The 11873-nt window shown below is 46.7% G+C and overlaps 4 protein-coding genes across 4 annotated transcripts; 1 reads left to right on the top strand and 3 right to left on the bottom strand.

Annotated features, from left to right (window-relative positions):
* Positions 1-3286: 3286 nt before the first annotated feature.
* PPTG_21637 (hypothetical protein) lies at positions 3287-3481 on the bottom strand (the record flags this gene model as incomplete). Its single annotated transcript, XM_008899268.1, has 1 exon — positions 3287-3481. The coding sequence occupies one exon, from the start codon at positions 3479-3481 to the stop codon at positions 3287-3289; it is 195 nt and encodes a 64-aa protein (XP_008897516.1).
* A 2123-nt stretch (positions 3482-5604) lies between these two features.
* On the bottom strand, positions 5605-6006 carry PPTG_05128 (hypothetical protein; the record flags this gene model as incomplete). Its single annotated transcript, XM_008898623.1, has 2 exons — positions 5605-5703; positions 5830-6006. The coding sequence occupies 2 exons, from the start codon at positions 6004-6006 to the stop codon at positions 5605-5607; spliced, it is 276 nt and encodes a 91-aa protein (XP_008896871.1).
* A 3163-nt stretch (positions 6007-9169) lies between these two features.
* On the bottom strand, positions 9170-10381 carry PPTG_05127 (hypothetical protein). Its single transcript, XM_008898622.1, has one exon. It carries the CDS (start codon positions 10327-10329, stop codon positions 9622-9624), a length of 708 nt encoding a protein of 235 aa, XP_008896870.1. The 5' UTR covers positions 10330-10381; the 3' UTR covers positions 9170-9621.
* An 871-nt stretch (positions 10382-11252) lies between these two features.
* On the top strand, positions 11253-11381 carry PPTG_21636 (hypothetical protein; the record flags this gene model as incomplete). Its single annotated transcript, XM_008899267.1, has 1 exon — positions 11253-11381. One exon carries the CDS (start codon positions 11253-11255, stop codon positions 11379-11381), a length of 129 nt encoding a protein of 42 aa, XP_008897515.1.
* Positions 11382-11873: the final 492 nt, after the last annotated feature.

Below are 11873 nucleotides of genomic sequence, written 5' to 3'. Positions count from 1 at the left end.
TATTCGTAAATTAGGTATATGTACCTTGGATACCAGTGTTTTCTTACGATTCAACGCTATGTGGCGCAAACAACACAGTTTCTGATAAGAAACAATAATAATATTTCTAAGCTGCGATATTTTCAAATCTAAGTCTATTACTTTCAATGCATCCATCTTGCATAATAGTAATCCGATATATATAAATATAATAAGATCGTTGCAGATCGAAAAATCTATTTGCAACTGATGAGAGATCATATTACATTTAAAATATGAGAAATTCTCGAAATCTCAGCCACTGACATGAGAGTGTCCTGAAGGACAAGAACCACTTAGTCTCGCCTAACTACTCAATCCGAGAAGAGCAAGATGCCAAGCACCGCCACTCGAATCTGCGAGCGTCTTAATCGTCAGTGGGAGGACGAAATCTCCAACCTTGTCGCTAGCCACGAAACCTTCGGTGATGTTGCTCGCCATGTTGAGGATGAGGTGGCTCCCCTATCCTTGCAGAGTACACTGGCTCGGGTGGTGACAACACCCTCAAGGGCATGGCAAACTTATCTGCCTCCGAGCTGAATGCACTCTGGGCTCTTGTAGAGTCAAGTGTTATGATTGTACGGGCGCATCGTTGCGGGCGTAAACCTCATGTTTTGGGGAAGGACGATTTGTTCATTACGCTGGCAGTGTTGGAGCATTTCGACATATGGCAGAAACATGCGATTGATTTTAAGATGGGCGTGTCAACGCTGGAGAAAATGGTGCATCGCGTGATCCAGACGGTCGATCCGATGCTGTACACCCAGCTGGCCAAGCGTGTCAAGATGTCGGAGCAGATGGACGCTCGAAACACCTTCACAAACTACCCGCATGCCCTCTACGCTACGGACGTCAGGTTTCAGCCAGTCTATCGACCATGCGGGCGCTTTACAGAACATAAGGTTCATTTCTCGGCAAAGCATAAGTTGTACGGCTTCAAGATTGAATGATCTGTCGCTCCACCTGGTGTTGCTGTTGACGTCTCTGTTGCTGTTGACTTCTCTGCCCACGCGCCCGGATCAACGTCAAACCTCACGACGATGCTCGACCGACTCTCAATGCACCGCCCGATGCTACGCAAGGAGGCCAATTTGTCCCCTGAAATAGGAGTGGAGCCAACACAGTTTGCTAACATCTGGGCCGTATTGGTGGACAAAGGGTATCAGGGGGATGGCCGGGTGATTCGCACAATTCAACCCAAGAAGCAACCGCGCGGCAGAACCCTCGACTGAGATGATATTGTTCGTAATAGGGTTGTTTTGGCGGATCGTGTTCTCGTAGAAAATTTCTTTGGACGGATGTGCATGCTTTGGAAAGCAACCTACGCGACCTTCAAGTGAAATGAGAACCGATTTTGACAGTGTTGCTACACTTTTCACCACTTCCATGTTGGCTAAATGCCACTGCGGGCTCACAATAGTGACCATTACAAAATGGTTCTCTCAAGGTATCAGTCTATGGGCGAGCGTGTCAGAAGTCAGCGAGCAAGCGCCCAGCGACATTATCGTATGCACCAGCAACTACGATCCCGCCCAGCGCCGTACAACCCTCGTCTATCGACGTATCAGCGCGAGACCCAGCACAATTCAGACGACCAATTCTCATTGGATTTGTAGGACGGCTATTTTCAGCCCAGGTATGCCTGCTTCTAGCTTTCGAAGGCAATAAATATTGCATTTTGGCTCTTCCTCTACGCTTGACTTTCCAACTTGCCATCAAAATGGATGTAATCAGACTAGACAGGATTAGGCAGGTACTTCATTGCGGTTAACAACCACGGAAGTTGCTAATGCCAGGTACCCGCTAATTCCACACCACGCGCCCTCTTAAACTCCACAGTGCACTACAGGGTTGGAATCTGACGTTCACAGTGCTTCGGCCCGCCACCCGCTTGGCTAATTGATGGCAAGTTGGAAAGTAAGGAGGTGTTTATTATACCGGAGGCGGTTGCACTCAATACCATTTGATTTATATAAATGCAGAACCCATTTGGTATTGAAGCAGCTCGTAATCCTATGAAATTTAATTTTAGGCCACAAATGTAGCCAACTCTTTTTCATAGGATCATATTTATCACAGAAATAACACGCTGAGCCAAAATTTGAGGCAAGATGCAAATCTTTTGGGAAAAACAGTTGGGATGTGATATTTAAGTGTTTGCTATCCGAAAAATTGCCTGTTTTACGAAAAAGCATTGAATCTGGATATATATTATTTTCACGCGAAATGGTTCGCCATACGACAGGACAAACGTTTTGATAGTGTTATCTAATGGAAAATAATCTGGATAATATGGCTGTGCATTTATATCCCATTGAATGGGATTGTGAGGCTTCTAGAAATCTGATTGGTTCCACTACCTGAAAGGTTTCTTCTATAATTAGGAATTACCAGAGCCAGTGATAAGCACTGAGATGTGTCAAAATGATAGTGAGAAGGCTATTGTTTTGGTCTGAATCAGTGAAAGCTTAGTAATAGTAATATTGGGCTGATGTAATATTTAAAGTACATTTTTAATTGAAATAGTACACTGTTATCGAAAATTCTTTGTGGTTACAATGATATATGATTGCCCATAGCAGATATTTTGCCCTCTATTTTAGACCTCTATAATAGACCTGAACTATCACTAAATCCAAATTTCAAGAGACATACCAACTCTATCCTGATTTGGCTTTGATGTAGCGGTCTGATTTGGCAGCAGCAAAATCACTTTTGCCCGTCAGGAAGAACAATTCTGCGTTTCAAACTTCAACTAGGGTTTATGTATGAGTTACGAGTTTATCACTCAGATCATCAAGCTAGAAAAGGGTGTTTTTTTCACAGTTAAGCCCTAAATGAGACCTGGCTAATTTAACTCGAGTTTATTACTGATATAATATACAAGCCTGGGCCAAAATATCTGCAATGAGCAATAACACATTAGAGATAAAAGGAAGCAAACGCTCCATTTTCCTGGTTTTCAACTAAGTACGACGATGTATCCATGTTAATGGAGGCAAAATTCCTCCTTTTATTATGAAGTACGATTACGACAGGTAATCAAACCAGAATGACCATATCACACGGAATGACACCTATATTGTGCAAGATATTGTTTCTCACTGGATTTCACAGCTGTATATTAGTTTATAATAACTAGACAACACGGTCAAGAAGTTTGTTCTGTCGTATGGTGAGGTTTTCTCACCAGGGAAGACGTCTCGTACGGTGAATACCACCACTGCCAACTCCTCGCCGGCCCGGTCCTCATTACAGGAATGGTTCATCAACCGTAGTAATCCACCACAACGGCGTCCAGACTGACGTAGGCGTTTCGAGTAGTTTTCATTTTTAGGTGCATTCTGTTGCCCTCATTCGGACGGGCGTTGTGAAATGGAGGACCGAAGTGCTCCAGATGTCCGGAGTACTGCTCGATAATCTCATCGGCAGGAATGGGATGCGTAGCGGTTATCCCGCGCATGCTTGTACGGGCATTCCAGCTGATGGCCAAGTAGAGACTCTCTTGCAGACTGTTCTCACAGCTACCCGCAAACGAGTGACTAGACGTGGTACAAAAGCGATCAAACTTGGTGTTCAAGTAACCCAGGGCGTTGCACCGACGATTGCACCCCTCCTCGTGTCCCAGCACTGACCTTGGGAAACTTGTACTGTAAATGATTGTACTGGTTAGTCAGAAATCGTACGTCGGATGCACGATTTTCGCACACCAACCGCCCCACTACGAGCTTAGAGCTGAATTACTCACAATCTCGATACAGTGCGAGCTAGAAGTCAATGACGTACTCGTCACTAAGATCGCGTCTGGACGCTCAGAGGAAGTGGCCCACGGTCTAGGCGGCATTGCTATCATCGCCATCGCTTCTGAGCCATAGCCATCAGATTCAAATATCTCCAAAAACCACGTGGGCACGGGTTGGCTATCCGTCTATCGACAGCGCCGAGGCCAATGCGGACTCCATGTCCGAGGGGCGAAGGCAGATAGCTGAGACTCGGGAGACGTCTCAATCGAAGGCTGGACACAAACTCGTCGAAGTGGAGTTTGCCCTGGATCGCGAGGGCGTAGGCGTGGACGGTGGCGAGCTCCCGGTAATTTTGGGCTGGCTGGTATTAGCATTCGCTTGGCTCGTGGTCGAACTCACCGAAACCAACTCGACGTCGCTGAGGGAACTGATCTGCATCGTGAGTGCTCCACGATAAGTGATTGATCCAGCGCTCTTCCAGAACACAACCGTGGAAATGGAGCTTGAGCCTCGGTCGACTGTGCAAATCGGCGCTGCTTCTTTAGAGGCCGCGTGGGAAGAGATGATCCCGCTTTCAAGAGCTTGCTGGAGGAGGTCGCGTGACCGTGTGAGTCTGTCTTCAAAAGCTTACTGGCAGGGTTGTTGGGAGTGGTCGTGTGGCCCGATGGCCGGCTGGAGGAATGCGAGATCTTAAGCATTTTAGCACCAGTGTTAATGTTGAACATCGCTGGATCATTGCACGCAATTACGTGTTAGCAAACATGATAATAGAATGAAAACATGAATCCACATCACCGTTTAATACAAGTGTTGATAAGAGGGGCCCGAGGCATCTCTAAGCGCAGATTATATAGCAGACGTTTAACAGATACAGCCTACCGCGTATAAAGACGACTAGACACCATATCTAGAGAAGCCTCACCGTTTCAAAAGGGGGTCGGCTACTTCCTTGATCGGGCAAGGCGAATTCGTAAATGAGGATTCATAGAGAATACCGTCGTCAACTTCGTGCGTGAAAACTGCGCGTGATGGCTGTTGAAGATCTCTCAACTTCAATCAACCGAGCCCCTAGATGGGAAGTTGTATTGAAAAGCATAGATATAATAAACTAGCGTTTGATATGATTGGAAAACAAGAGTGTGGCTGAAACAGTATATTAAACCGTTTTGTCGATTGTTTGATCCGAACATTTTTTTTTATCGTATCAAACAAATTCGCTTGTAATCACGGTGCTGAAAACAGTTCGTACGGAAGTCCGTATCGTCGTTGAAATTGAGACTCATCGTAGACTGGATTTGGGCCGAGGTAGTCACGCATAATTAAATAATGTCCTAGTTGAATGTCATGCGCTCGTGACTTCATTCGACTGTTTACTGATTTTGCATCGACTGGGTAAACTTTGTCGTCTCCTGGAATGATATACCGTCAACGACAGTGTGAGCTCGTCGTCAGCATTCACTAGCTTTCCGACGAGCTCGTCATCTGCAGTTCTAACTGGGTGTTCCATTAGTGGTAGTTATACGACGTAGACCTGGATGGTCACAGTTATATTTTGTATCTTTAATGATCCAATCAGAACGCGTTTAATTTTCCAGACAGAAAAGCCCCCCCCCCCCCCCCCCCTTCGTGTGTTGAAGCACTGTTCTTGTTAAATTGAATAAGCAGCGTAACCACACACCTTCTCGCGCAATTGATGCCACAGGAACTTGTTTTGTGGACACAAATGTATGTCTTAACACTCATAATCTAACGGTTTTTTACGAATAGTAGCTGGTCTTCTATTGAGTAGTGGTCTCCTAAACTGATCATTTTCGACAGGAGGTCTACTATTCGTAGAGGGCTTTTATTGCTCAACAATTTCGATGTCGTCAAGGGCTTCTTCCAGTTCATCCACATTGAACGGATCCTGCGTTTCGCTGTTCTCATCTCGACCCCACTGTTGCTGAAATCACCACCCATACACGTCGGTGTTCCATATGAACCACCGCGATGGGATCTGATGAAACCCGGCGGCCTCGATCGAGTTCAATACGACAGACGTCGGAGTTTCTCGCCAGGCAGTTCGTACCCAGTTGCACACTGTTTCAACTGACGGTGGGCGCGGATTACCACGTGGGGGGTACTCCACGTTATCAGAGCGCTTCCATTCGCCAAGAACGCTTGATAGTTTGTCTTTAAAGACCTTGTAGATACCAATGTCACCAGCTTGGAGGTATGGCGTTAAGCCTCCAGGAACGACCCACATGGCGATATCTTGCTGGCTGCATTTGGCTTTGATCTTTGTCGATATATGTGCTCACATAGAATCCCAAACGAGCGCTTTGACACGGACATTTACCGCAACAGGAAACGCTCGATCAATCCACCCCATGAGTAGCTCGCTATCAACCCACGCTTTTGGTCGATTAGCGACCCAGACCGAGTTGACAGTTGAAATAGTGTGATTGCCGTTCCTTTGGTTACAAATAACAAGTGAAGGCAGCTTTCGGCCTGTTGCCGTCACAGTTAGCACCTCGGTGACACGCATCGATGCGAAGCCTGTCGAGCGCAGCACAACATGACGCGAGCCAGTAACATCGACGGTTGTACCCCTCGGGTCTTCAAAATACACGGCAGTTTCGTCCATCAAGACGGTGTGCTCCAGGTAATATTTTGGAAGGTTAGTGGTGAGGTACTTCATGTAGCCAATCGCACGACCAACCAAGGCTTCGTCGGAGAGAACGGTAAGGTTTGTTCGCTTTAGGAGCGAGAGATCATTGCGCTTCATGAACTTGGAAATCCATGCGTCCGACGCTACAAAACGACTCCCATTCTCATCCAGGGAGGTGTACAGCTCTTTTACAGCCAACCCGATCCATTCTCTTGTCAATTTTTCCTTGCGAAGGCAATGGCCGATTGTAGCGTCTAGATGAAGATCTTCCAGTCCACCAATAAGCGGTTTCCTGCCGCCATCATGCAGTCGTTTTTGATGCGGTTGGGCGGCCATTATTTTCTCCTTATTGCGCCACCACTTACGAAAAGTAGAGGCACCGACGTCCCACCCCAACTTGCGAGAGTGTGACACCGCGCGGCTAGCAACACCACCTCCCGGTTCGCCGATCCACTTGATAGCGATGTCGATTGCTTGATGCATGGTAAAATGAAGTTTGTGATTGAATTGTGTATCAGAATGCGGTCTCCTGTTCGAAGCGGTCTTTTATTTCTGGAACGTTCTCGAAAAGATAGGGGCGGTCTTCTAATAGTAAGGGGTCTTCTATTCGTAAAAATCCGTTACAATGTATACACAGAATAGTACATTCTGTAGCACCGCGTTTTCATTCCAGTCACTTGAACTTTCTAAGTCTTTTATTAAGATGATCCTTTGAAAATATATACGACTTATACACAGGTAGACTGATCCGGGAAATACCGTAGCATAACCGTTGCACTCCAACGGTTTGTCGTCTGTTGTCCTGAATTTCGCAAGTATTACATGAGCACGGGTTCATTGTAGATGCAGACGCTGATGTTACAATCAAATCCCAATCAGACAAAAAATACACACATTTCTTTTCGTCCAAGTAGTCTTCTAGACTGGGAAACAGTGACAGCTTGGATGACCAAGGTTGCATTTACGGAAATGTAGATGTCGAGGGTCTTTCCAATTTTTACTATATCGATAATCTCGGTAGAGCAATACATGTTGGACTTTCGAATCCTACTAGCACTATCCTCGAGCCGAAATTTTTACTGTAGTACTGAGACTACAGCAAAGATTCCCGCTCGACGATCTGAGCTGAAACTTTTCCACATTTCATTTAAACATAGTGATCTCATACAGTGGGCGCCACAAGCTTCTAGGGACCCCTAATGTGGGGATACATCCTCTAAGAAGGTGCTCTTAGCACTGAAACTGGGTCAGTGAGCTACCTTCCCCAGACGATTCCTCTTGTTAATGTTGCCTGTGTCGGTCAGGGGCAACATTTGTGCGACCTTGAGCGTATTGTGAAATTTTAGTGTGAGTATCGGATCGGTAAATGGGTTAAAAGTGTGTCTTCGCTTTGGTTCTGATGCGCAGATTTAAACGACGAGACAATGCGGTTGATGGGAGTAGCGTGATAGTTATTTCAGTGTTGATGATAGATATATTTGACCTGGCATAATTTCCGATTATCCTCTGTTTACCTCGTTCAGGACGGCCCGCTCCAGCGTTTTTCTTCCCATATCATGACACTCAGAGGCGTTCTTAGATTGGTATCATATGACACCTCTGGTCATTTGCGCTATAGACGTGCCGGTTGAACCGTGCAACCTATCTACCTCTTTGATGACTTTGCAAGTGAACGGTTTACCTCATTGCTCACTGTGATTTTCTTGCTTGCTCTAATCCAGTGACTACCTTGTACTACACGAACATTATCACATCTAGGTACCTTCTAGGCTACGCGTTGGTGTATCTACATCTGCCATAAGAAGGACCAAAGGTGAAGGAGATTAAAACCGTCTTAGGGCCGCCAAGGGGGCTCAATGGCACTGCAATACGTCCTTGACGAAGCGCGCGACGGAGGAGCAAATTTTTAACGTTGACCGAGATTTGGCGAGCTTGTAGCTAAATCCCGTCGTTTCTTCCATAATACTGTGCACAACGTGCCCGAAAAGACAAAATACCAGAAACACCTATACTATTAACTGTTGGCGCCACACAACTCATCAATTCCACCTATATTTGAGGTGTGATACTGTATCACAGATGTCACGAGCCTGTACCCCGCCCACAGTCTACAGCTTAGACTACAGGTATATGTTGTGCATGTGTACCACATGTAAAATGTGCACCACACTTTTTTCTCAGATTTAAATCCTGCCCTCAGAGGAACCACCAGAACGACGCGCAGCGATGACCTTCTCGTGAAGCTCTTGATCGCTTTAGGGACTGTCCATAGCCACAGGGGGCCTCATTTGCTTCATCACATCTGTAGCTGGGCGCTGCTACCAGTATGCTGACCAAGTGCTGCTCTTGATGTAACAATGAGCTCGAAAGCGCGGGGAGAGTGCTCGCTGTCTATACAAAGAGCGGTCACATGTTGCTGGAGCTCCGGTACGAGCATGCGCGGCACACGATGTCATGGAAAAATGTAGCCAAGGAGGGTGGTGAGAGTAATGCACAAAGATCTGCTGATTGGTGAAAATCGCGCAAGGCGAACCGCTCAGCTGTGGTTGGATGTAGTTCGGGACGGTACTGCTAGCTAGTAAGGGCATAATTAGGTGCAACTTGGTTCTGGCACACAAGCTGCCTTGCGTTGAATATCGTGTGGGGTGAACCACAAAATGCGGTGGTGGGACGAAGTGGCAGGGTGGTGAGGCGATGTGTGAGATGTAGAAATAGCAAAGGCTGGTGGCGGTCGGTGGGTAGGAGCCGCACAGATTACTAGCGATAAGAGTGGATGAATGATTGCACTACTTCTTTGTTTCTCGAGTCTGATAGGAGTGCTCTTAAATTGCTAACAGGTCTTTCGGACCTTACCGCCCGCTCAAGAGGCGACGTTCTTTATCCCTGCCGCTGTATACAAGTCGTGCACGACCAAAGAGGACGAACCTGCCCCGGGCGGCAGGACGTAGACAAGGTGGATGCAGCGTACAGTCTTGAGGAATATGCGGCAGCCATTTCTTGTTTTCAACATCGACCTTCCAGTCAGTACCAGGTATACCAGCAGTCTCCACCCTTACGTTCTGTGCGCGAATACATGCAGTTACCGGAAGTGCCTTCTTGTCAGCCTGTCCTGCGGATCGTATACGCGCTTCAGCGGATCTGACACTATGTAGACGATATCCGCAGAGGCTGGTGCAGTAATCGCGCCAGTTAAGAAGCTGATGGAGTGTTTCATGGGAGGGGGGGGGGGGTACCTCCCGAATGATACCAGAGTTCCCCATCTCCCCAGCACGGCGAAGCGTGTTCAGACAATGCCGAATAAGTAGTAGCAAACGGCTTGCTTCGGACCTCTTCCGTCCGCACGCACAAGTGAAGCTGATCGATGAGTGTACCCATTTCCACGCGTGCCCTGAGGGTGTATTCCCGCTTGATGGCGCGGTTAAATTGCTTGGCTTGATTATTGGTAGTGGCGAATCCACGTGGAATATGATACACTTGCCAGCGCTCGAATGTAGAGCCGGGCCACACTGAGGAGAAGTAGCAATCGAGCGCACACAGCTGTGGATTCGTTGGGGGGAGGGGGATCCTGTCCATCTTGGTGCTGACGAGGTGGTCTACGTTCTTCAGCAGTCGCTGGACGGTGCGCATCGAGGCCTTCACGCTGAACTTGGTCTTGAGCTCAGCCGCGAAGTAGTCGCCCGTTGCAGCTGCACGGACAAGCTGCCGCACGTCTCGATCCAACAGCACGGGTCGTCTTTCTGCCGTCCGCGGCTCGCCACAGTCGTCGATCAGCGACCTTCGCTCTGCCTTAATTGCGCGCCGGGCTGCTGGTCGTGAGCATTCTGTTGTCCTTGAATTCTCTCGTAACGACACCCCACCGTCGCGTAGTCCGATGACCCACCAATATTCCTCCTTTGTGAGGTCTGCTCCGCGGCCCATTCGAAAATGAAAGGCTCAGTGCGGTGGCGGAAGTCTCCAGTGTGCTTGCTTCCTCCAGTCATTGTGTCTTCTAAAGTACGATACTTTAATATAGAATTTTGTATTGAATTTCATAAAAAATGTTCGTTTTGATAAAAGAAGGGTATGGTCTTGTATGCCAGCCCTACCAAGAAAAACAAAATTACATTTGTTAACACAAGTAGCATGTAGCAAGGGCTTGTAATAGTGTCATATCTAAACAGTGCCTCTCAACTCGCCCTACACACTGAGAAATCTGCAAAAGTGTGCGCAAAAGTCGGCGGTCCTATCAAATTGGCGCGAACGATACGATATCACTACCTGTATATTGACATTGTGTGATTTGTTTACAAGAAACATCTCAAGTTGACGTGAAAGTTCACTACATGTGTTGGGATTTGCCATGCCATAAATTATATTTTGATAATTTATAGTAAGGAAACCTACGTGAATTAGCATCGCCCACATCTCAGGTTTAGCGGCAGCTTATCATCGAGCTCACCGTGAGTGTAAGCCAAAGGGACAGAGCCTCACACGCCATCGTTTGATCTCGTCTCTACATGTACAATCTCTTAATGATCTTTTTATTTTAGAATTTTATTGCTGTTGTACAGCATCTATGATTCATAATTTTTGAATACGTACAGACGATCCCTCGACAGTCTTAGCCATCAATTCCCATCCATGCATGTACCACAAAAATGGACCCAAATACCTTTAGCTTGGAACAGTGCAAAAGTGATTATCGAGAGTGAATCGGGAATTGCGCCCCCGAGTGCATCATAGAAAAGGCCTTTTCTACACAATTCAATTGCCAGTTCCAATGGTTATATTGCACATTTCCTATTTGCAGCGTAGTTTTATCTTTACAAACAGCATTTTTGAAACCTTTGGAAACTATGAATATGTCGAGCACTCACGCTCTGAATCTTTCTATCTCTCTGGCTTATATTCGACGGAAACTACGCTCACGCAAGTGGAACCCGGTGGTTCGCGGCCTGGCAGAAGCCCCAACGTTGAACGAGATCACGTAGCTGCCATCAACCGGTTCAGCAAAATGTATTTTGGAGAGAGACCCATGTACACTGACAAGAAGTTTAGACGACGTTTCCGTATGAGCAAGGCCTTGTTTTTACCTCTTGTAGATACTATTGAAAGCTACGACCCATATTTTACGTGGAAGCAGGACTGTACTCAGGGTTCCGTAAAATATTATTTATATGGATTTTCTCCTCTAACGCGAATAGATACCTGCATGGTGCTTAGTAAAACTGCAAATAAATAACTTGTATCCACAACCATGGCAAATAAATATTAAGCAGCAAAGTGAAATCATGTTACTAAGCCGATGTGCTGTCATACTACCTAGATCACTGCGTCAACGGTAGTGACGTCCCAGTAGCTGCTGTTAATCTTCAGAAACAGCAACATCTCCAACATCAGCGGTGACAGTCGGTTCCGTTCGTATCGCATTATCATGCGAGCCATGCTGAACAGCCGTTCCACCTTGTTCGACGTAGGTGGTA

The sequence above is a fragment of the Phytophthora parasitica genome (assembly GCF_000247585.1).
Source record: "Phytophthora parasitica INRA-310 unplaced genomic scaffold supercont2.7, whole genome shotgun sequence".
Lineage (NCBI taxonomy): Eukaryota > Oomycota > Peronosporomycetes > Peronosporales > Peronosporaceae > Phytophthora > Phytophthora nicotianae.
This window is presented reverse-complemented; position numbering and strand designations above follow the sequence as displayed.

Bases quoted from the DNA above. Each gene is read 5' to 3' on its own strand.
- PPTG_05127 (XM_008898622.1), bottom strand. From the start codon at position 10,329: ATGGGCCGCGGAGCAGACCTCACAAAGGAGGAATATTGGTGGGTCATC.